We start from the raw sequence: 25,628 nt of genomic DNA on the forward strand, positions 1-25,628 counted from the left end.
ATATATATTTTGAATTAATTTTATATTTTTTATTTTCTTTCAGCTACTTACCAAAACCATCATTTTGAAATAAAAATAAATAAAAACGATATAAATATATTTAAAAGAAACAATAACAAATAAAAATGAAAGACAAAAAAAACAAACAAAAAAAAAACAATACAATTTTAACTTTAGACCAACTCAAAAAATTAAACAAAATACATTTAATTCATATGATAAAATATATAATTTGAATAATTTTATATTTTTATTTTTGTATTTTAGAATTGTTTTGAATTAATTTTATATATTTATTTTATTTCAGCTACTTACTAAAACCATCATTTTAAAATAATAAATAAATAACAAACGATATATATATATATATATATATATATATATTTAAATGAAACAATAACTAATAAAATGACAGACAGTACAATTTTAACTTTAGACCAACTCAAAAAAATGAAACAAAATACACTTAATTCAAATGATAAAATATAATAGTTTCTAAATTATACTAAAATTACCGATGATTAATATCTATCACCAAAAAAGGAAGTTTTCAGTTGTTGGCTATTCTTTTGAATAATGACGGCAGCAGCAACATCTAGAGAAATGTAGGTTACTATTTTATAAATTATATCAAATATTTGAGTAGTTCCCCATTAATCTGACGTAATGTCTGAAGCAAAAAAAATAAAATAAAAATAAAATAAAATGAGCTACAAATCTGGCCTGGTAATCAGTGAACATGGTTTTTAAACGTAAATATTTTCGAACAGATAAAAAATGGATTATCTGATAAACAGGTATGTGACCTCTCTCCCCTTCTGCCCCATTGACTTATACAGCCTGTCCGATGGCCTTTTGATTGCTTTTGACACCCTGCTGACGACTACTGCCTCTCTCCCCACATATCTTGATCAGGTGGCCTATGGCTGCCTTCCTCACCATTCACAGTTACAATGGCCTTTAATGGCTCTCCCCCATAGACACCTCGATGAGGCTGGATCTGTGATGGGCTCCTCTGAACCACACCTTATGGGACAGATAAGTGGCCCATCGCAGAAAAGAGCCTGTATTGGGGGAGGTTGTGTCTGCTCTCGCCACGTTCTGTTTGGATGCTTGAGCCGGAGAGGACAAACATTTAAGCTATACAGTTACTTTCAGAGAACAAGCGACTTTCAGCTCCATCTGAAAAAAAAAAATACGAATAGAAATAAAACTCTGATGTTTCATCAATTCAACAATCAAAGATTTGAGGTCAAACATACACTTTTGACAATGAAAGTCTTTGATATTCACATTGATGCAACACTATCCATACCATCCTTATTGATTTATGGAACAGTGAATTTAGTACACAAATATGATTGTATTTACTGTATTAAACTTTAATGACATAATACATTAAAGTTGGATGAGAAGCTTTAATAAACCATACAAAACAAAAAGTCAACTAAATGAATAATTAAATGTATTATTGTGTAATTATTAAATTGTGATTGTCATGTCAGTCATTATTACCCATAAGCTTCAAAGAAATACAATATAATACATTTAAGTTTATGTATTTATACTAAAGTGACTTGAGCACAGGAACCTCAGCAACTCCGTTTCAGTCTGACTAATATGTAATTCCCAGACACGGTCATTATGGATTTGATTTTTACAAAGAAAACAAACAACTATATAATATAAGAGCGGCTTCATACTTCATTGAAGAAACATACAGTGGAAAAATGACTAAAGTGACAAAAACTATTCTTAATTTAATAAAAAAAGAAAGAATATATTATGTTGTTTTAAATCAGCACTGATACAGACAATTAAATGTTGACAACAAGAAAACAATTTTCAGATATGGAGAGACAAATAACACCACTGTGTACTTCTACACAATGATAAGAGATGCTTTTAAAGCTTCCTAGCATGACCCTAAAGAGGAATGATTTTAAAAGAGAGGACACATAAAAAGGTAGCGAGAGAAAACAAACCCCAGACTTGAAGAATAAAGATGTGACGTGAAGATATTAAACAGCCGCTTTGCGTTTCCACTGAGATTTTGCGGGGAAAGAGTTCTTTCAGATTCAATATGTGCATTTGAGTACAAGAAAAACGTCTTAACAACTGCTCCCTTTTACTTTATTCACCATTCATCATTCATCTACAGATCATCCCTTCTTCGGCATCTTTAAAGTTTGAGTATTTTTTGACTTTGTTCTGAGGGGGGCTGGTACGTTCCAGGAAAAACAGAGTCATAGTTTATTTCTTTCCATGTGTGGTTGGATGTCATCATTTGTGTGTGGTGCAACTTCACCCAATCACAGAGTGCTTTTAGGCGTGTTAAGCCTATTGTTAAAGTATACAGGGTTGTGTGTGTGTGTGTGTGTGTGTCCAGGTCACTTATGATTTCTCTGAGAGTGTAAGGTGGAGTCGTCAAACAGTGGGTTTTTCACCTCCATCTCTCCAGTCTGCAGAGAAAAAAAAACCACAGTGATGCTTTCTGGCCAGAACTGCATTATTAGATGTGTATCTTTTGCAGAAGTGTTTTTTTTTTTGTCTTAGGACTGAACCAGGAAAGCACCTCTGTACCACATAGACGTGGTATATATATATTTGGTATATATATATATTTTTGTACTCACACACTACAGCAACAGATATAAATAAATAAATAGACTGGCGTAAAACCATATTTGGGGGGGGAGGGGGGGGGGGTGGTTAGTGAAAATACTAACGTGCCTGAAATTTTACACAGAACTCACAGAAATATATGAAGAGTTCAGATGCAAAAGCCTCTAATGGCGCTTTTCCACTGCATAGTACGGTACGGTTCGGCGCAGTACGCTTCGACTCGGAGCGGAACATTTCGGTTCGCTTTGCGTTTCCACTGCAGTAGTACCCCTTCAAAATGTGTGGGACTGATCGTTATTTGCGCGCGCCTCTACTGCCATGACATCATCTTAAAAGCGCCACATTTTCAAACCCACAACACAGGAACAATGGAGACTATCGAGGGGATGGTGTTCCTGATTCTCGGTATGTGGTTGTTTTTAACTGCTAGACGGAAAAATGTGTTTAAAATGAGGCTGATGGCAGCAAAACAAAATACTGCTAAAAAAGTGTCTCGTGTCGCAAATCCAATGACGCTAGTAGTGACGCTGGTAGTGACGATTCTGTCTGACCAATCAGTGATCTGCAGTGTTTCACGTCACATTTTAGTACCGGTACGGTATGCTTGGAACCTCAACAGACCAGGTACCATTTAAAGCGACCTGAAGCGAACCGTACTGTACCGTACCATGCAGTGGAAAAGCACCACAAGTGAGCCGTACCGAACCGAACTGTACCGTACTATGCAGTGAAAAAGCGCCTTAAATGCCATTTGAAATTTTCTTCTTTAATGATGATTTTTATCAAACTTGTATATTTAAGTTCAGTAATTTCACTTAAATGGCAATGATAATTACCTATTAATTGTTATTTAAGTGAAATTACTGAACTTAAATATACAAGTTTGATAAAAATCATCATTAAAGCAGAAAATTTCAAATGGCATTTAGAGGCTTTTGCATCTGAACTCTTCATATATATACACATACAGTGGGTACGGAAAGTATTCAGACCCCATTAGTTTTTTCACTCTTTGTTACATTGCAGCCATTTGCCAAAATCATTCAAGTTAATTTTTTTCCTCATTATTGTACACACAGCACCCCATATTGACAGAAAAACAGAATTCTTGACATTTTTGCATATTTATTAAAAAAGAAAAACAGAAATATCACATGGTCCTAAGTATTCAGAGCCTTTGCTGTGACACTCATATATTTAACTCAGGTGCTGTCCATTTCTTCGGATCATCCTTGAGATGGTTCTAGACCTTTATTTGAGTCCAGCTATGTTTGATTATACTGATTGGACTTGATTAGGAAAGCTATATAAGACCTGACAGCTTACAGGGCATATCAGAGCAATAGGCTATATGCATAAATTCCGCATTTGACGCAAGGCTGCTCTTCAGTTTCCGGTTGGGGAGAGTTAAAGCGCAGGAAAACGGGATTACGGCAGAGTCTTCGAAATTTACTGTCCTCCTGTCTTTGAAACGAAACTTTATTACGTGTAGATGTAATTTTCTATATAGTTATGTTTATTTAATATAACAAACAAATAAGCATAAACAAAATGGCTGTTTTGTCTGTTTTTGTGACTAACGTTTCATTAGTATAGCCATAGAGCATAGAAGCCAATATATAAATTCTAGCTATAGCCTTGGACTCTACGATCTGCGGAAGTAATTCAGCATCCTTAGACCTTCACCGTGCATAGAGCCCATTGAGAATCATGAGGTCAAAGGAACTGCCTGACGAACTCAGAGACAGAATTGTGGCAAGCCACAGATCTGGCCAAGGTTACGAAAAAACATTTGTGCTGCACTTAAGGTTCTTAAGGTGGAAGACGTTTAGAACGACCAGAACCCTTCCTACAGCTGGCCATCTGGCCAAACTGAGCTATCGGGGGAGAAGAGCCTTGGTGAGAGAGGTAAAGAAGAACCCAAAGATGACTGTGGCTGAGCTCCAGAGATGCAGTCAGGAGATGGGAGAAAGTTGTAGTAAGTCAACCAAGCAAGACACATGAAAGCCCACATGGAGTTTGCTAAAAAAACACCTGAAGGACTCCAAGATGGTGATAAATAAGATTCCTGGTCTGATGAGACCAAGATAGAACTTTTTGGCCTTAATTGTAAGTGGTATGTGTGGAGAAACCAGGCACTGCTCATCACCTGTCCAATACAGTCTCAACAGTGAAGCATGGTGGTGGCAGCAGGGACAGGGACGACTGGTTGCAATCGAGGGAAAGATGAATGCGGCCAAGTACAGGGATATCCTGGAAGAAAACCTGGAGGGTTCACCTTCCAACAAGGCTAAAATAGCTAAAATAACGAAGGAGTAGCTTTACAACAATTCCATGACTGTTCTTGATTGCCAGCCAGAGCCCTGACTTAAACCCAATTGAGCATCTCTGGAGAGACCTGAAAATGGGTGTCCACCAACTTTTACCATCCAACCTGACAGAACTGGAGAGGATCTGCAAGGAGGAATGGAAGAAGATACCCAAATCCAGATGTGAAAAACTTGTTGCATCTTTTCCAAAAAGACCGTATTAGATGCATGTTTTAGGACCATGTGATATTTCAGTTTTTCTTTTTTAATAAATGTGCAAAAATGTCAACAATTCTGTCTTTCTAAACAAAAGGAAGCTGGAGCGCTGCTGGTGTCCCTTGTAACCTCTGGTGCTCTTGGAAGGGTTGAAAGTTCATAAAAATTGGAAAGAAATCCAAGTCCAGGCACTCAGGGTTACAAAAGTGAAAAAGGCCTTTATTATACAATCGAGGGCTAAACCATTAAAAAACACCAACGCGTATCGGCCCACTGGCCTTCATCAGGGTGTTGGTGTATCGGCCCACTGGCCTCCTTCACTTTTGTAACCCTGAGTGCCTGGACTGGATTTCTTTCCAATTCTGTCTTTCTGTCAATATGGGGTGCTGTGTGTACAATCATAACAAGGGAAAAAAATGAACGAATGATTTTAGCAAATGGCTGCAATATAACTATGAGTGAAAAATTTAAGGGGGTCTGAATACTTTCCGTACCCACTGTATATATAGGAAGTTAGTAAGATAAGCTGAGAGATGATGATAAAGTGTACACACCGGTGCTAGTCCAGGGCACTCATACACAGTGAAATCTCCCTCTTCATTCTCCTCGTCTGACGTGGCCCCGGACTCCGACACTTTAGGTTCTGCTTTATGTCTATTAAAGTCGAACCAAATAAGAAGGAAGGAAATGAGTAAGGATCAGCAGTCTGATAAAGTGACTTAAAATGAAGAAAATGCACAAATAATTTGAAAGGAAATCATCTGGTCTTTTGTGCTTACTTCTCCATAGAGAGCATCTGTTGTTTCTGATGCTGGTAGTGATACATCTGAGCACTGTGAGCCAGTGTTTTATCCCCAGACTAAAACATGGAAAGAGAATGCTCGTAAACATTTCAACATTACAAGAAGTTGTTCTGAAGTGCATATTGTATTTTCAGATACACAAACTGGTATTAGTGTGAATTGTCTTACAGAAGTATGGTTATTGTCAGAGCCCGCTGCATGAAACGCAGGGTAATCGACCTTCTGAGCCAGATGAGATTCTCTCTGAACCCTGGGAAAAATAAATAATAATAAGGCTTGCAATAGAAAACACTAACATTTACATTGTCTTAAAGAAGTACACAACTACTTTCCTAAAATTATTTGTTTGCTAATAGTGCACTGTACTGAAAATAGAACATAAAATTATAAAAAAAATATATTTTGTAATACAAATAAAAAACTCAAAATGATAAAGAAAATGTATATATAAAATGAACTGAAAAAATACTAAAAGGATCAAAATATATTTATATAAAATTAGGGCTGTGAAACGATTAATCGTGATTAATCGCATCCAAAATAAAAGTTTGTGTTTACATAATATATGTATGTGAACTGTGTATAATTATTTACACAGTTATGTATATATTTAAGAAAAATGTGTTATTTATATATAAAATCTTATATATATATATACACATATATATATATATATATATATATATATATATATACACACATACATATATACACTGAATATATATATATATATATATATTAGGGCTGTCAAATCATTAATCGCATCCAAAATAAAAGTTTGTGTTTACATAACATATGTGGGTGCACTGTGTATAATTATTTTGTATATATAAATACACACAAATATAAATATGCTTGTATATATTTAAGAAATATTTTCATGTATATACTGTATATAGATTTATATTACATATAAATATTTTATATAAATAATATTGTTTTCTTAAATATAGATGCATGTGTGTGTATTTATATGTATACAAAATAATTATACACAGTGCACCCACATATACTATGTAAACACAAACTTTTATTTTGGATGCAATTAATACATTTGTATGTGTACTTGAACTGTAATATTTTACTTTATTTATTTATAATACAAATTATTTACACATTTTTAATTAACACACTACGGTGAAATGATCATGGTTCTGGCTGAAAAAACAAACTGTATATATAACTGATAATAAATAATGACAATAATAAAAAGATTCAATTTACCTGACCCAGCAGACGGCAGCAACAAAGAGTCCCACGGCCCCCACAACAATGCATAAAGATATCGTCACTGCTCCCATACAAACACAATTATAAAAGAGAGAAACAGAGAAACAGAAGAGAACATTTGAGGAGGACTATCATAAAACAGGAGATTTTGCTTCATTAAAACAGGACACACTCAATTCTACTTTAATGAGAGAGCAGTGTGTAAATTGATAAATACAAAACATCATGGGATGGGCCTACTAAAATGTCATCTTTGTCAGGCCCAGCCAAACCACAGTAAATCCAGTAAAATTACATTAAAATGAGTGCATTTTGCACCCAATTTCTGTGGAAACCGGATCAAATCATGATAAAATAATAATAAATACAAAAACTCACACCCAACACATTAATCATAATTAGAACTTAGTAAAAAAAAACTAAATCAAAAGGCACATACAGACAAGCAGGCTGTCTCTGGAAGGGTGGGGGTAAATCATCGGCCCATGGCGGTTGGACGAGTTTGTGTTTGGCTGGGGAGATTTAGGGGTTGGGTGTTGAGGTGTCGACGGGCTGCCGGTTGTTGGCTCTACAGTTGTGGGTTTATGCAGACTCTTCTGCTTCGATTCTGAATTGGATTGTGGAGGAGACTGTGAGTGAGAGACTAAAGAGGGAATGAAGAGAGAGAAAAGAAGATAAAGGAACATTAAAATCCTTATTTTGATCTAATGAACCCTAATTACTACAAAGTTTTTCCACGGTTAAGTGGCAAAGGTTAAGTGGCAAAGGCATAGGCAATCCAAACCTGCCGTTACTTGTTATGTCACACCACACTGAAACTGAAACTGCATAGATAGCAAAGAGCAAGCGAGGTGGAAATTCAGAACAGTTTGCTATGAATCATGACCACTACAGCCACAATACTACCTCAATAACCATACCACACAGATTTTAAGAGTAGATAGTTCAAACCTGGCTGCTTGACTTCTGGGATTTGCTGCTTGCCAATGACAGACAGATGGTCGATTTCTTCATCAATACTAGGATGAAAGGGAATTGTGCCTGCGAAAACAAGGACAGAATTTAATTTGAAAAAAATACTTTTTGGTACTTTAAATTCACAAGAAAATTATCATACAAACATGGTTCTACCATGCAATGTGCACAAAAAAATCATGGCACCATGTCTTATAAACAACATAACACACATTTTTCTTGTACTTCAAAGTTAAACCTTATTTGAAGCCCAATTGCTCTGGGAGTATATTCTGGAAATTCATAATCATTCATAAATGATCTATGAGAGCAGAAGTCTGATGAATGGGCTGTGTGTGTCCTGAGTGAGAGTGTGCCAGGGAGTTGTTTGTTTGACACGCTCTAAACGGAAAACAAAAGCAGCACATGGTTTAATGGTACGTTTGGCCAGACAGTAAGCTGCATTCCAAGACTATGGAAGATCGTCCCCCCCGGCAACCAGCCTGAGTGTGTGTGTGTGTGGCCAGTGAGAGGGCCCGAGGGGGTGTGTGATCGCTCATTACCTCTTACACACAGAAACTGATTTGAAAGAAGTTATTCACAGAAAAAAAGCAAGTCTATTGTCATTTATCTGAAATAAATCCATTTGAAATAAAAGACATTGTAAAAACGAGTCTGTCTTAGCGCTACAATACACAACACAATGAAAACCAGAAAGAAAAATGATATAAAGATTAAATATATTATTAAAAACTGTTTTTTTATTATTATGTATTGTCCAGCCCTAGTTGGCTAATTGTATAATGGCAAAAAAAACAACAACAGAATATTACAAAAATTCATTAAATCATTCAGCACTGGATAGTAAATATTAAATCAAGAAGAAAATAATATTGAAAATGTGGTGTATATATATATATATATATATATATATATATATATATGTATGTATAAAGAACATATTGTATATGTGTTTTTGTATATAAAAATTATCTGGTCTTGGCTCTTTAATTTTATAAAACAAACTAAATAAATTGTATTATAATAAATATAATCATTATATCATCCAGTCCTAGTTGGCAAATTTTATATAAATCAAAATAATATAGAATGTAGCGGAAATTTCTCTCTCTATATATGTATATATTCATTACATTATCAAGTACTAGCTGGTTAATTTGATAAAATAATATTAAATATACTATAAATATTCATTATATCATCCAGCCCTGATTGCCTATATAATTTTAAATAGGCAACAACATAATATAGACTATATAAAAAATATTTATTAGATCTCACAGCCTTTTGCATCACAAACAAAATAATATTGAATGAATACATCATAAGTATTAATTCTATCGCCCAGCCCTGGTTCTGTCTGCTGTTCCAGCCTGGATTGACACATTGACAGTGATCATCTAAATAAGGTTAACTGCTATGTCGTTGAGAGGCGAGGTGTTGCATATATGGTACAAGGGTTTGTGTCTGCAATGAGCTGCTGAAAAAAAAAGTAATATTTCCATATAGCAAACTTTATCGTAATCATCTCTTCACATTGCACACAGACATACATTAAGTCTTTCTGTACCAGAAACTGCTGACAGACTGGAACTACTGGAACGGGGAATGTTTATTGTCATGAAAGTGTGTTTAGTCTACAGAAGACTGGCCATCTGCCTCCTAGAACAAGCCTGATGTGATACAGAAACACATATCGCTGTCAACACCCCCACAGTCCAGTCTGTCCACCACAGCAGGTGTCAAAGGGGGCAGGACAAACCATCTGTACAAGTGGACCTGAAAATCTGTGCTTTACACATGAAGACACCACAGCCTGACTAAAGTCTGAGGACCAACAAGAAAATGAGCAAAAAAAACAAAAAAAAACAAACATGAATCAAGTTTTGATGCAGCAGGTGCTACCAGTACAAGATCAGACAGGGTTATCATAGTTAACTAAAACCATTAAAAATGTTGCTTGAAATCAAATGAAATCGAGTAACATAAACGTCAACTAAAATATATAAAAAAATACTTATTTCTCATTTTCAAATAGTTTAACTTCTGAAACTTTCTGAAATAATAAAAATGAATTGACATTAAAAAAAATATATACAAATGACAAAAAACACAACAAAATGACTGCAACTCTGACTAAAATCACAATGAAAATGGAAATTATTAAAATAAAATCTAATCTCAAAAATTAGTGAATACTATAATAGTATCTCAATGATACTAAAAATAGCATACTGCATCAGACATGTAGTTCCACAATTTTACAATACGAAATTAAATTATTGATTTTTATATATTTGTGAAAAGTGTAAAAAGAAAGATTAATATTATTTTTGCACAGTATATGCACTTGAGTGGTTGTGGGAAAGTCCGTACTTGAGTCTGCATTGAGAGCAGTACTGAGACATACTATTATATCATTACAAAACTGTGCCTTGATACCACAGATCCCTTACTGTTTGCATTTGCCAGTAAAATGAGCAAATTCACCAAAAAAAGAGAATGCAAGGATGCATACTGCAAAAAAAAAACACACACTTAAAAACAGTTTTTGGCATATGATTTGGGACACACTAATTTCTCTGACCTGTGCAAGTATATCATGCAGCTTTATAACAAGCCAGACACAACAACTCTGACTGACGAAAGTTTTTGACACGATTATGCTGCCATCTAGTGGTGACTTCACTAAGCGCACTAAGCGGATATCAATTTTCAGGTGTTTTTGACAGACAACGCAAAGCAATTGACGCATCAAATATAAAAAAAAATACAATTATTATAAGTGATTCGCTGACATCAATCAACTTTGGACAGTACTAAAATACTAGTTCCAGCCAGGCTATTTCAGTCAGTGTGATCATTAACACCGTCATGTAAGTGTTTAAATCAGGCAGGTGTTTATTGACAGATGTCGTCACTAATTTCGTCTCGCTCACTTGGATGTACGTCATTGCTTTTGTTGCACGAGTGCCCACTACTGGCGGAACCGCTTTTAAATGGAACACACTAAGCCCTTAATCACTTGGAATCCTTAATGGAGCTGATTTATTGTTTACAGTTTTTCCTTATGAATATGTTTGAATCTGTTTGTTGAATCTGTACGTATGCTTGGGCTGTTGGAGAAAATGACACAAACAAAAAGGATAATACAATAAACTATAACGGTGTAATAACAGTCAAGTATAATGCCGTTGAATGTCAAAATAACTGTAACATCATTCACTAGAGTTGAGTGGGGGTAAATTAAGCAAGATCATGGTGCATTGTGGTCTATGAATCTGCCTGATGTGTACATGTTGAGATAACTCGCTCCCTCAGTCAAAATCAAGGGTCAATGAGGGTCTGTCCTGTCCAAACAAACTTCCCTCGTCCACTTAAAGTTGATCGCACTTCAAAATGTTGCCGGGGATTTCCCCGAGGTAAATGCTTAGGGAAGTTTGCGAGTGTATGTATTAAAGTGGAGTTAAACGCAGCCATGGCCTCTGGACTCTCTCTCTCTCTCTCTCTCTCTCTCTCTCTCTCTCTCTCTCTCTGGGTTCATTTCCAATCAGTGACGTAAAAATGAGACTGCTGACCTACATAGATGGATGATGGTTACTGGCAGAGACTTCGCTTCAGCTGATGTGGCCCAAATTCAAGGGCTGAGGATTTTAAATACATAATGGTGGAATAAAAATCCCAATTAAATGTGGTTGTGCTGAAGTGACTCAGTTGATGTTCGCTCAAGGCAATATTAAAGCAAATATGACGCATGAATGTTTGATCAGTACTCTTTAACAGCAGGTTCCACCTTGGTCTAACATACACTATCATCTCTTTGAATCTTTAAGACTTTCCTGTAAAGCAAGGACAGAGGTAAAGGTGTAAGAGTACAATGCAAAGCAAAAAACACTAAACACATTCACATTCACTAAACATGCTCTTATTTTTGAAGATATTCTTAGTAACAGAAACACACAGGTTCTGGCTACACAAAATGAAATGCTCAAAATGAAAGTTGTCAGCTGTCCTCTTCAGCCCTTTATCATGTTCTTCTTCATTCAGTGAGCCAGGCCTATGTTTGCAGAGCTGAATTGCAGGAAAAGTATTGCAGAAATGAGAAAGAGAGAAGGTGAGGTGGAAAGAAGGTCTATTAGCATGAGAACTTTGGGCGAAGACAAACCCTGTGAAGGCAGTGCTGCTGATTTACAGCAATAGCCACTTTATTGCTCAGATACATATGTTTTGAAAATATGAAACGAAATGGATTCAAAATTAAAAACATTTCCATTAATAATATATATATATATATATATATATATATATATATATATATATATATATATATATATACATATTTCATATATATATATATAATTATATATTATAATTTATAAATAATAATATATAATTATATTTTATATAATTATTATATAATTATAATTATATTTTTATATATTAATGATAAATAGTAATTAATAAAAATATATATATATATATATCTTTTTATTTTACAATTTTATGTACATTAAGAAATTATATAATGATTCCACAATTTAAAATAAAGTAATATGTATATTAAAGCCGTAATATATATATATATATATATATATATATTAGGGCTGTGCAAAAGTTAATTGCGATTAATCGCATCCAAAATAAAAGTCTGTGTTTACATAATATATTTGTGTGCGCTGTATATAATTATTTTGTATATATAAATACACACACATGCATGTATATATTTAAGAAAATGTGTTATTCATATATAAAATATTTATATTTATATAATATAGATTATGTATTTATAGATGTATACAGAATTTAAGCGCAAATAATTCTTAAATATATACATGCATGCATAGGTATTTATATATACAAAATAATTATATACATCGCACACAAATATATTATGTAAACACAGACTTTTATTTTGGATGCGATTAATCGCAATTAACTTTTGCACAGCCCTAATATATATATATATATATATATATATATATATATATCCCTACTGCTTTAATATTATGGAACTACATTATAGTTGTGAGAGCCATTTATAACAAAGATCACTATATAATAATATTATTATAGAATATTATATATTATTTATAATATTTTTCTAGATCTTAAGAGTGATATTTTGCATATTAATATACAGTATGTATATTTTGAATATTTATTATGTATCACATGACTTCAGACCGAGTAACCCTTAATTTTTTTTTAAAATTTGGAAGACAAATATTTTAAGAACCTCAACAGTAAAATATTTATACAAAAAAAATTGAAGCTTGATTAAGGGTAAATAGTTCTTAAGTTAGATTTTTTTTTTCGTAACCTGACAAATGAAAATGTGCCAAATTCTGGAAAATGACTTTAGACATTATAGTAGTCGCAAAATGTTCAGCTATTATAGCAAATTAAAAATCGAACATTTTTTTAAAAAAAAAAACATAACAAATTTGAAATAAATATACAAAATACTAAAACATATTAATATACTAAAAATAGATATTATTAATAAATACTATTATACATTTATCTGAAAAGTAAGTAGCTACTTCCTTGACACTGACACTTACATAAAAGATGACATTTATGACTCTATGACTGCAGTATTGTAATGGATAAAAAAAAGAGTGCTTTTCCTTTTTGCTAGAGCAGTGCTCACATGGAATTACATTAAAGCCAAGGCCACACACAGACATACTATCTCTGTGCATGCTTCCAATCCAACTGATTAAATTCAGTCATGTGCCTCTGCCACATGTGGAGAGAGAGAGAGATTAAGCCTTACGCTCACCACAAAACCAATAGAAAGAGTGAGAGAGAAGAGAAACGAGAGCAAAAGCACAGGCCAGATGACGGGAGGATCTGAGGTCTAAACCATCAACATCATCTCCTCTTTCAGGACGACATTAGTCACAGGCCGAGGATTTGGTTAATAAATGCACAGCATTCGGCTTGAGAAAACAATTTTGTGCTGCCTGACTCGCAGTTTGATTTTGTTGATGCACAAGCACTAAAGCACAAGCCAGATCAGACATATATAGGTGCTAAATAAATCATGACAAAGTATCCAGAAGGTGGGTATGGTGGGTGTGTGAATGCCTTCGTACCGTAATTGTTACTCCTGGGAACAACACAATGTCCATCTTTATCTTCCTCAAATGGGGTGAGGCAGGAGCCACAGTGGGAGGAGCCAGGCACACAGAAGTGCCGCCTCATCATGGCACAGTCTATGTGATCTGGGCACTTGTTTGCTGAAAAAATATATAGAAAAGAAACATGTTAAAAGGATAAAGAAATATTAGATATACTCAAATTATATTATTATACCTGAAGCACTAAACATCACACATCATGCATTTGAATATCAATTAATTAGTGTAGGTGTTAGCGGCAAGTGAAGGTAATGTTGTTCCAGCAGGTATCATTAAAAGTCATCATTTCCTCTGAAGCCAAATGTGCATTTAGTCACCCGTCATGTTTTTTAGTGGTATTGTTGTTTTTGCAGGTAGAACACATCAGTATGTCCCTTTAAACAAACATTATAATGCTTTGAAATTCATAATGACATATTTACCTCAGAATATCATTTTGTTTAAGATTAATTACATTTTAATCAGCAAGGATGCATAAAATTGATCAGACGTGACAGTTAAGACATTAACATTGTAAAAAAGAAAATTATATTTCATACAAATGCTGCTAGAGTGAATTTTCTAATCAATCAAAGAATCCTGAAACAAATTATCATGATTTCCACAAAAATATTAAGCAGCGAAACTGTCTTCAACATTAAAAATCAGCCAAATCAGCATAATAGAATGATTTCTAAAGGATCATGTGACATATAGACAGCAGTTCATTCAAATTGAATTTTTTTTCACAATATGAAACTTTTCACTTTTTGATCAAATAAATGCATTCTTAAAGAGCATAAGAGACCTGTGTGTGTGTGTGTATAGGGCCATTCCAACGAATGGGTGACATTTGCTTGTTGTAACTCTTCAAAAATAAACTTTATTTTTGATCTTTTTCAAATATTATAGAATAAATTAATTTAATACACATCTCGTTTGCTGTAATTCAATTGTATAGTATTTCTCCATTAAATTGGGAATCAGCCAATTTGCTTTATGGACACCAAAAATGAAATTATTGAGTCATTAAAAACCCTTACACCAGGAAATCTATTTTAAAAATCTAACACCAACGGGTTCTGCAGCATCATATACTGTACCATTCCCTTTGCTGAGTAGATTACTTACAAACTGTAATCCATTACTGATTACATGACAAAAATTGAGTTAGTAACGTAATCTATTATATTACATTTTTAGATAATATAATCTGAATACTTTTTGATAACTTTTGACCCAACAACATGTTAATATTGTAGCTAATTATTGATATACAAATTAAAAAAAAAGAAAATATATTCCATTATTCGTTATCAACAACATGAAGTGGATTAAACATTGCATTATGTCATGGTTTCCCAGACTGGAGTTCATGAAGAAAATGCAAGGGTTTTGCGAGGTTAATGAAAATCTAATAATTAAATAAATCATAAAAATGTATATAAAATAAAAAAATGACTTGACTGATAATTCCTTCAAATAATATATTAATTAAAAATGTCCTCAAGAAGTTGATTATCGGATACAATGTTGAGAAACCAAAAGTGAAATGACTTCCGTAAATCCAGCGATCAAATGCTTTGTGGTCTCCCAATTTTCCATGTAATTATAACACCTGACTAATGGATGGTCTGAGTGTGTGTTCAATTCCTCAAAACTAAAAGACTATCTGAATGTGTATAAATTATATGCTTTTTTGGACAGGAAAATTTAAAACAATGCAAAGAATTATGGAGAATCTATAAGTATTATGAATGTATTGTGTGAATGATATGTAATAATGTAAACAATAAAAAATAACTGATTATGTTTTAAAATGTAATTAATCTAATACTATTTTTTAGAATCTGATTACTTAATCCAGATTACATGTAATCAATTACAACCAAGCACTGACCATTACTTAACCACATGGGAGCCTTAAAATTAAATATGATAAAAAGCCAAAAGCCACTCCAAGCAAAATGTCTGTTCATTTTCAGCTGCCATGAATAAGCGCATCAGTGTTCTTTTCTATGATGAGTGGATCGCTATCTGTCATTCTGACATCATCTGACGGACGTCATGAACTCGACGCTGAGTATCAAACCGATGACACATGTTCCATGCGGATGAATTTAAATGAGCATGAAGCATCATCAAACATTCATTCACTCTCTCTTCCGAATGGCTCATTCTTAATGGAGACTGGAGCTCAGCTGAACTGTGAAACTCAATTAATGGTGTGCATCTTGTAAGACAAAGTTAAGTAATTTTTTCATGTGCACATAAAATTAAATTCTGAAGGCTTTTCTTTGCTTTTACAGTGACATTTTTATATTGACAGATCTCTTGTGTGTTTCCAGGCAACAAAAAAGGAGCTGTTATAAAAGGGTAGAAGTGCAAATGCTCACATACGCCACAGCAGTAATGTACATAGAGTATATGTGTGTCTATGTTCCAATTAGGGTTGCAAATGAGTTGAAACTTTCCATGAGAAGTTAAGACAGGGAATATTGGACATATTCCTAATTGGAAACTTACGAGAATTTCGAATTTCATTCGAAAATTGGGGTAATATATATATATATATATATATAAAAAAAAACATAGTTATGTATATTATATTGCATTTCTGCCAAAAGATCCTCCTAATTATCAAACAATGCACCTTTAATACAGTTTATTCCTGTGATGAAGGTAAATCTGAATTTTCAGCATCATTACTCCAGTCTTCAGTGTCACATGATCCTTCAGAAATCATTCAAATCGGTGCTCAAGAAACATGTGGCCTACTCAACAATCACAGTTGAAAACAGTTGAGCTGTTAATATTTGTGGACATTATTTTAATCAGAAATCTGTTTTAACATTATAAATGTCATTTTTCTTTATCAATTTAATGTATCCTTGCTGAATAAAAGTATACATTTCTTTACAAAAAAAACCCACTACTTTTTAACATTTTAACACTACAGTAGGCCTATAAACACTGAAATGTATAATATCAGTATGAACTGCATAGGCCCAACATAATCAAGATCTGTCACACAATATGCTGACATCTGCCTGGTTTGGATCGTTTCGACTGATTTTACACCCGAAAGTCCATAGAATTTAAAAAAGGGAAAGTATTTCTTTCTCACTATGCATGTTTATATATTGATCTGCCAATAAAAACAGTATCGTTATCTCCAAATGTGTGCTGGTGGTGTGGCACACAGTTTAACTAACTGGAAGTTGTTGAATTTTGACCATATTATCATTGTAATATTTATTGGGCTTTGCTTACCCTCCAGCTGCTAAATATGCATTGATTTCTGCTCACCATAGTCATCCTCAGCCCTCATTAGTCTTCATAACACACCACCAGATTGCTTTTAAATCTGGACGAGGAGTCATCAGAACTGAGATTAACTGACTAATGAGGTGCAACTGTATGTCCGCATGTGAGAGATGCACATTCCTCTAAACACCCTGCTGGGGCCGCCCACCTCCAGCCGGTCATGGACATTCATTTATACAACCAACCACAAGCTCAAGCTGTGCTTAGAAATAAGGAGGGAATTTGGAATATTAGTTCCAAACTATTGAGTTGCAATCAGGTAGAAATGAGAAATTTAACTGGTTGCAAATGCCTTGTTCTGTGTCCTTTGTTCAAACTCATCTGTATATATATATATATATATAAAATGTCAAAACCTCCAATAGGTGTGATCCTCCCAGAAGGCAGTGGAGAATCAGATTTTTTCAAAACATCTCTGGTCATTTGCGGTGCCAAGGAAAAGCGCACACGATTACATAAGAAAGATCAGCATGTCATAAAGCTGGATTAAAAAGGAATATTTCGAACCATCTGTTGCTGGCTCAGAAATCATAAACCGAGCTCTGAGCGGGAAGGAAGCCAACATCAGCATAAAACTGCAGCACGAGAACAGAGACACTTACGTGGCAATATTGACAGATTGCACGCACTTCGTGAGGTAGGATGTGCTTCATAAGTGGCGACAAAAAAACTGTTAGAGGGTTAGGTCACCCAAAAATGAAGGTTTGGTCACCATTTACTCACCCTCAAATTGTTCCAAACCTGAATTAATTTATTTCTTCTGCTGAACACAAGAGAAGATATTTCGAAGAATACGGGTAAACAAACATTTGGTGGTCCTCGATGACTTCCAAGGTATGGGGAAAAAATACATACTATGGAAGTCATTGGGGTCCATAAACCTTTTGCTAACCCATATTCTTCTAAATATGTTTTGTTTTCAGCAGAAGAAAGACATTTTTGGGTGAACTATCCCTTTAAGAAGGAATAAATTAGAAAGAATATTTTCAACTAGATAGGCTATAACCTTGCAGTTGTGTTAGGAGATGCCATGAACAGGAAGTGGATGGATAAGGGAAAACTCCCATTGTGTGCACATCCTGTTGCTCTACCAAAAGTCAAGCTACGTACCAGTTATTTCCCGTTTAGACTGGCTCTCTTCCATGACTGCAGAGCAGATACACAAGCTTCAGATCTCAATCTCATAAAGTCATATTATTATGACTTTACATTTCTTCAAGATGAAATGCCTGTAAATGCAAAATTCGCTGTGTGTTTAGGCACCACTAGTCATTTGCTAAGGTGTTCACTGTTCACAGGTTACTAGGTGTTCTGGGAGATTGCTTCCTGGTCCAAGTAAAACAAACTCACAAAGTTTCGATGACATTCTGGGCTTTGGGTATCACCTTCAATGTAAATCTAAGGGATTTTTTCACCTGCTGTCATCAATTTAAACAGCAATACCACACAATTTGATGTATCATTATTGTCCAAAGCATTGTGCGTAAACAAATATGTCTATTCTAATACAATCACCTTGATCAGAAAATAGACCTCAGAGTTATTTCTGTGAGACACACACATGTGCTCACCTGCTTCCATCCATTTGTTTCTTTCTCACTCTCGTTACTTATTAACTTCCTGGCAATGGGCTACTATTCCTGCTGCTGCCTCTATGGAAACTTTGTTGCCTGGCTAACACCTACCACGTTGCAGGACACATGAACGGGTCGTAATCATGACTGAGTAATCATTTGAACAAACATGCTGGGACTCTCAAATGCCAAATGTTATATCAAAAGAATGTGATAATACAATGGTATAATAATATATTTCTGTAATGCAAAGCTGAATCATCAGCATACATGTGTCACATGATCCTTCAAAAATCATTCTAATATGCTGATTTGCTGCTCAAGAAACATATATATATATATATATATATATATATATATATTAGAGCCAGACCGATATATCGGCAGGCCGATATTATCGGCCGATATTAGGCATTTTCCAAACCATCGGTATCGGCAGTTATAATGGCCGATAAATGAATATTTCAAAAATAAAATAAAAATGGATGAAACACGCTTGAACCATGTCATGAGTGTTGGAGTTGTATAGTTTGTCCACCAGAGGGCACTCTACACAGTCCCTGTTGACAACACTCATCAAGTTGGTCACGAGACATACACATTGCTTGAATAACAATTGAAAGAACATCCGCATCAGTTCTCTTAACTCAAATAAACATGACAAAATTTGTGACTATCATGTCCAGTTTTGCTGCTGTTAAATAAGCCGAGAGTGAAGCGGAATTAGCTAGTAATAGTTACATTAAGTTGTTACAGTGTTGACTGACTATCCTTTTAACTTTTGACAATGTGACTGAAGTATTTCTTTAACAGCACGTGACAGTTATAGCAATGAGATGTATCATCTCTCCTTGGCCTGTTATATTGAAAATATATGTTTTACAATTTGCAGTATGACGTAATCCATTGCTAAATTATGGCTCATCATAGACTAGCTAACCACAAAGCTAGCTAATGCCAATATCATCAGTCTACTCTGTTCTGTTGTGACATGACAATAAAATAAACGAGTTTCTTTTTAAAATGCATTATCATATTATTTTAGTTAAAACTCATAAATTACAAATAACTAATGTTAGGGAAATCTGTTAATGTTTTGTTGCGCGTTTCTGAAATTATAAAAATATATATATATATTGGCCGATATATCGGAGTATCGGATTTTAAATCCAAAAAAATATTTGTATCGGTATCGGCCTTCAAAATCCTTTATATATATATATATATATATATATATATTTCAATACATTTTGTTTTAATTAATCATGTGAATAAATGCCAGCAGAGAAGTGTAGTAGAGTATGCAGGTTTCCACACTTCATTTGCACATTGATTTGAGTAACTGATAGTGGTTGATTGAAGCATCATTTGAATAGTTACATTCTAGAGCAATAAAATATTTGATTGTGGGAATTTCTAAGTACACATTCAGCAGGGAAGACTTATACAGAAAAAGGAATATGTGAATAATACAGATATTACTTAGTTGCAAGGCGTCATCTAACAAATGACTAGAATTTAAAAGCAGACCCATTCAAAAGCAGACACATCTGGCTTTGGTATACCTTAAACCAACCTTTTCAGTTTTGAAAAAATATACTGTTTTGCAAATCCTCATAAAACTCTAAAATAAAAATGTAAACAGTTATAAAACCAAAATAGAAGTCAACAAATGTGTCTGGAAAATTCTCAAGGATTAAGCACAACAATAGTTTGTTACATCAGACTGCGCTTTCAAGAGTCTGAAGGTCTCTTTTGTAGTCCGCCTGGCTCAGATCCTAATTATCATAAAACTGAATAATGACACACACCCTCATTAGTGAGAGAAATGTAGTGGACCACAGGAAATGAGAACCCAGATTTACGCCCACATCTTTCAATAGCCACATTAAGACACAATCACAAACCACCCTTGTGGCCAACAATGTTTCCGTACAGTAAAGTCTCAGCTGATCTAAATGTACCTTCCGTAACCAAGTTGGCAATCTGTGTGTACTCAATGTGGGAAGACTTAAGGGTGGATGTTTGCTGTATGTTACTGAACACTCAAGGGGTGTGTTTGGGTATTCTAGAGCATATTTAAACATGCACGTCATGTTTGTTTCTGACTTAACTGCATAAGAAGTACACATTTTGAGTTTCAGTGATCAGAATATACAGATATTATGGCCGCAGCTGCTTCGTTCTCACACGGCGAGGTTTGTAAAGAGCATGTGGCCTTGTTCAGGGAACTGCTGCAGAGATAAGCCACTGCTCTCTGCAAATCATCATTGTGACATCAATAGGCTGTTTCCAGATCTCTGTAGAGTCTTAGATCCTCATGTTCCCCTGAGACAGCAAGAGCAGGATCCAATTCGGCAGTTACTACAGCAACGCAGCTAACCTTTTCTCAATCCACTCCATCACCTCAGAAGAGAGCAATGCAGCACTCAGACACCTAACCCTCCCCCCCCCCCCAAACACATTTTATGTAAGTGCATTACGAAGCGAGATGAGAACTGCAGTGTAATAGAAAGCAATTTTTCTACTATGTGAAACTGCAAGGTCCCTTTCTTATATCTCTTTTATCCTGTGCTCTATGAGGAGCGGGTTTAAGGAGGCATTTTAAGGTTCAAATTTCAAGTTTGACTTGAGTCTAACAAAGCACTTAACGTGTTCTTCGTTCGGATACGCTATTGTGCACAGACTTAAAGGCTTATTTTCCAGGCTAGCAATTCATTCTACCAAAGCAGGTTTAAAAGGCAGCAATTAACCATTCACAAATGAAAATAAGGGCTCAGGACATAACCCTGTTGTACCTCAAACCTGACACATAAACGTTAAACATTTCCGTGTTTTGATCAAGTTGTATGATTATAGAAGAAGTTCGAATTATCAAACGAAATTAGGAATTGATTAGCAGGGACATTTTCTTCAAGAAAAAGTTCTCTACAGCACAATGATGGCCTGAAAACCCTGTCAATGTGATCAGTAAGTTACTGTTAATTAAAAAAAAAAAAAAAACTAAAAATCAATTACTAAACTATTAAAAATCATTTTCAGTAATTCAAATAAAGCTGAATTAAAATAAAACAAAACCTAAATATGAGATGAAAAAATAAATGGAATTTACAAAAAATAAGTGTTGCCTTGGCAACTAATTAAAATAAATAACTTTAAGTTACTTAAATTACTAAAATTAACTAAAAATAATGGTAATAATAGAATAAAGGTAAAAATTACAAAAAAAATTAAACAAAAATAGAAATGAAAACTGAAAATATAAAAATAAAGGTTAATTCAAAATATGAAAACAATACTACACTAGTATATAAATAATACTGATAATAAAAGTTAAATTTTTATAAAATGTAAATATATATAAAACTGATGAGACTTCCAATCTGACTATGTTTGTGAATAGATTACAATTGTAGCTGCTTGTTGATTGTCCCAGGTGTAACTAAATGGTGTTTCATAGGCTTCGTACACTGGAAAACTATGGAAAAGGAACTTGAATTTGCTTTGAACATAAAAAATCCTATGCAGAATGAGGACTTTGCATTATTACTAGTTTCAGAAGTCCACTACGCCACTGAAATTCATAAAAGTGCTCTTCAAACAAGCAGACCAAGTGGTTGCTTTATTCACCTGCACACAACAGGCCTGATTATCTTCACACGCTCTGGTCACCATCTGTGAAATTACTGCATGGCTTACGGCTCTATCCACAGATCTGTCTTTCTCCATGAAATTTGACATGCTGTTCTGTGTCGATCAGATAATCAACAGCCTGGGGGGGGAGTTCACACTGAACATGGCAGCTCTTTTCAGAAGTCACACGCTAGTGATCAACAAACAATCTACAATGGAAAACATGCATAAACACATGCTAATTGCACTATGAGATGAGATAAGAGAGAGAAAGAGAAAAATAAGGATGCAAAATCTCCATTTGTTGGCCTTTGGGTATGTTTTGGCATACTGGAAACCTTTTGAGCAAAATTATAGGTTGGATAAAATTAGTGCATATATAAATATAAAGAATTGTATTAATCTTCTATATTTGATAGTCAGTTGTTGGATAAAACGAAATAAGTCTCAGGGGTGCTCAGCATGCTGATGTGCATCAGTGAGTGTTCGATTGTGAAAGAGTGTTGTACCAATGTCCAGCTGTTTTAATTCCCAAGTCTGAAAAAGAAACTTGATAATCTCTGTTCATGTCCTCTATAATTGCTGCACTCACATCCCACATTCCAGCTCACACAGTCCACAATGAAGCTCTTAGACTATTACATTGAACATTCGAGAAATCAATCAGACACCGGCTCGACAAGCATAGAACAAAGGAGCGAAAATATATGGACTTCCTTATAACTTATTTACAGTATAGTGCAAATGGAACAGCAGACGCTGAATAAGAGCGGTTTGGGTGAAAGAATTTACAACATAATTGCATAAGATCTACTTATGATGCATAAGATCAATTTAATAAAGAATGTATTAAAAATTTCAAACATTCTGTTAGAAGAACTAAGATTTTGACATCCTACATCTCCCTCTCTCTGTAATTTCTTATATATATATATATATATATATATTCTTATATGTGGAGAGTTATCATGGCATCTGTTTGTATATAGTTCAGTGAGCCTTGATTTGTATCTGGTTAACTTAAAATAAAAAATATTGATTACAAAAAAAAAAAATGTATTATGACAACAGCATTTGATTTTTTTAAACTATGGTGCAGGTTCGCCAATTATTGTAGGATCTAAAAATAAATAAATAAATAAATAAATAAATAAATAAATAAATAAATGCAATATTAAAGTTAACTTCCACCAAAGCTAAAATTGAAATGTTTAAATTAAGCTTAATTTTAAAAATATAGCTGTCTCTCCCACATCACATTTAATTAAGTAAAACTAAAATGTAATGTACAAGTAAAATCTGTACTCAGTAGTACATCAATAATGAATATGTTGGCTTTGGCACTGCAATGTAAACATCATGTTGGAAACATGCAAATAGCCTAAAATGCAATATCAACTAATTTCTCGTTTTATTCTCCACTTGTTCAACCGGATTAGTGTTCATACAGACTGAATCCTGTTTATTCTAATTAGCATACTGTATCAACAACTACAGAAGTGTAATAAAGAAGAATAACCCACAAGTCTAAACTAAAGCTATTTACAAGTATTAAAAAAATACTTAAATTCACAATCAGCTTAGGAAAGCAATAATATACATTAAAACATAAAATTAAAATAGCATTTTAACCACTTTAAATAATATTTTCATTGGCCTATCGCATATTATGAAATCCTATTAAATATATTATTAATACTATTATATATACACACACACACAATGTAAAAGAATATATTGTTGGTTTAGCTTAAAAAAATAATTAGTAACCTGGTTGCCTTAAAATTTTAAGTTCATTGAAATGGAAAAAATTAGTTTTTAGATCAGTTTTTAGTTTTTGAGATCACTAGAAACTCGAAATATTATGTTATCTGAACTACAAATCATGAAAATATTTTTTACAGTATATATATAATTCAGCAGCTACAACCATAGGCTACAGGCAGACACTTACCCGGCTTACTCGCACAGACGGTGGCAAAGATTACGCAGATCAAGACCCCGGGTAAGAGGAGGGAGGCCCGGGCTCGCCGTGCGCTCCGACTCGGGTAAAACAACATCATTCACCGCTCTTCTCAAGCCCAGGACAGCAGATAAAAGCTCCGGTGTGTCATTCCTTAATCTGTGTGGGTCAGTTGGACGTACACAATTGAGAGAGAGAGAGACACAAACCGGCCCGAATGAAAGCGTCAACTCGAGTTAAGAGCGTTAAGCCGCTGCCCGTGTGGTACAGAGCTAAAGATAGAGGAGGGAGGGAGGGAGGAGGTGGAGAAGAAGGACCTCCAATGATCCACACACTATACGAGAGATTACAACAGCTACATGCAGCAGCGCGAGGAGGATGAGTGAGCTCGTGACGCAATGACGCTGCTCTGACGTTGGTGCTTCTTCTCTCAGGTGAGGGAACACATTCTATTAATAACAAAAGAAAAAGGTTTTCAGTATAAAATTGGACTCAAACTTTAAGTTGTCAAAATGGGAAATTGTTGTTAACAGCCTTATACTCTCTTTAGTAAAATGCAAACAGTTTTGAAGTAAATTCTGTTTTAAACACACAAAACCACTGCACCAATTTTGTGTTTTTCAGACCTTCAATCTGAAAAGTTACTGCAATATAACATTGGGTCAGCTATACTGTTTACTTCTGAATATTGTAGTTATTCAGAAGTAGTTGTCTGTAGTTTGTTATATGCCTTCAATGTTCCATGTATTTATTATTTCATGTCATACATGTCAGTGTCAGTATTTGCTTTCTACCATCCACAAATAAAAATGTCTCTGAAATTTTGCTGTGTAATTGTAACAGTA

General features: G+C 34.3%; 1 protein-coding gene across 1 annotated transcript; it reads right to left on the reverse strand.

The window, feature by feature from the left end:
* Window positions 1-1,538: 1,538 nt before the first annotated feature.
* npdc1a (neural proliferation, differentiation and control, 1a) lies at window positions 1,539-25,189 on the reverse strand. Its single transcript, XM_039668881.2, has 9 exons — window positions 24,775-25,189; window positions 14,263-14,406; window positions 8,135-8,224; window positions 7,623-7,826; window positions 7,178-7,244; window positions 6,122-6,203; window positions 5,930-6,009; window positions 5,705-5,804; window positions 1,539-2,462 (listed from the first exon to the last, which is right to left on the reverse strand). The coding sequence occupies exons 1-9, from the start codon at window positions 24,881-24,883 to the stop codon at window positions 2,391-2,393; spliced, it is 948 nt and encodes a 315-aa protein (XP_039524815.2). The 5' UTR covers window positions 24,884-25,189; the 3' UTR covers window positions 1,539-2,390.
* Between the last annotated feature and the right edge of the window lie 439 nt (window positions 25,190-25,628).

This window comes from Pimephales promelas, chromosome 19, assembly GCF_988280905.1.
Source record: "Pimephales promelas chromosome 19, fPimPro1.hap1.1, whole genome shotgun sequence".
In the NCBI taxonomy this organism is placed as follows: Eukaryota; Metazoa; Chordata; class Actinopteri; order Cypriniformes; family Leuciscidae; genus Pimephales; species Pimephales promelas.

What these genes read in the sequence shown, in the direction of transcription:
- npdc1a (XM_039668881.2), bottom strand. Translation starts at nt 24,883, where the DNA reads ATGATGTTGTTTTACCCGAGTCGGAGCGCACGGCGAGCCCGGGCCTCC. An exon ending in CCCAGAAGTCAAGCAGCCAG is followed by an intron (nt 7,827 to 8,134) that starts GTTTGAACTATC and finishes TTCCCTCTTTAG; the next exon opens with TCTCTCACTCACAGTCTCCT. An exon ending in CAGATGCTCTCTATGGAGAA is followed by an intron (nt 5,805 to 5,929) that starts GTAAGCACAAAA and finishes CGACTTTAATAG; the next exon opens with ACATAAAGCAGAACCTAAAG.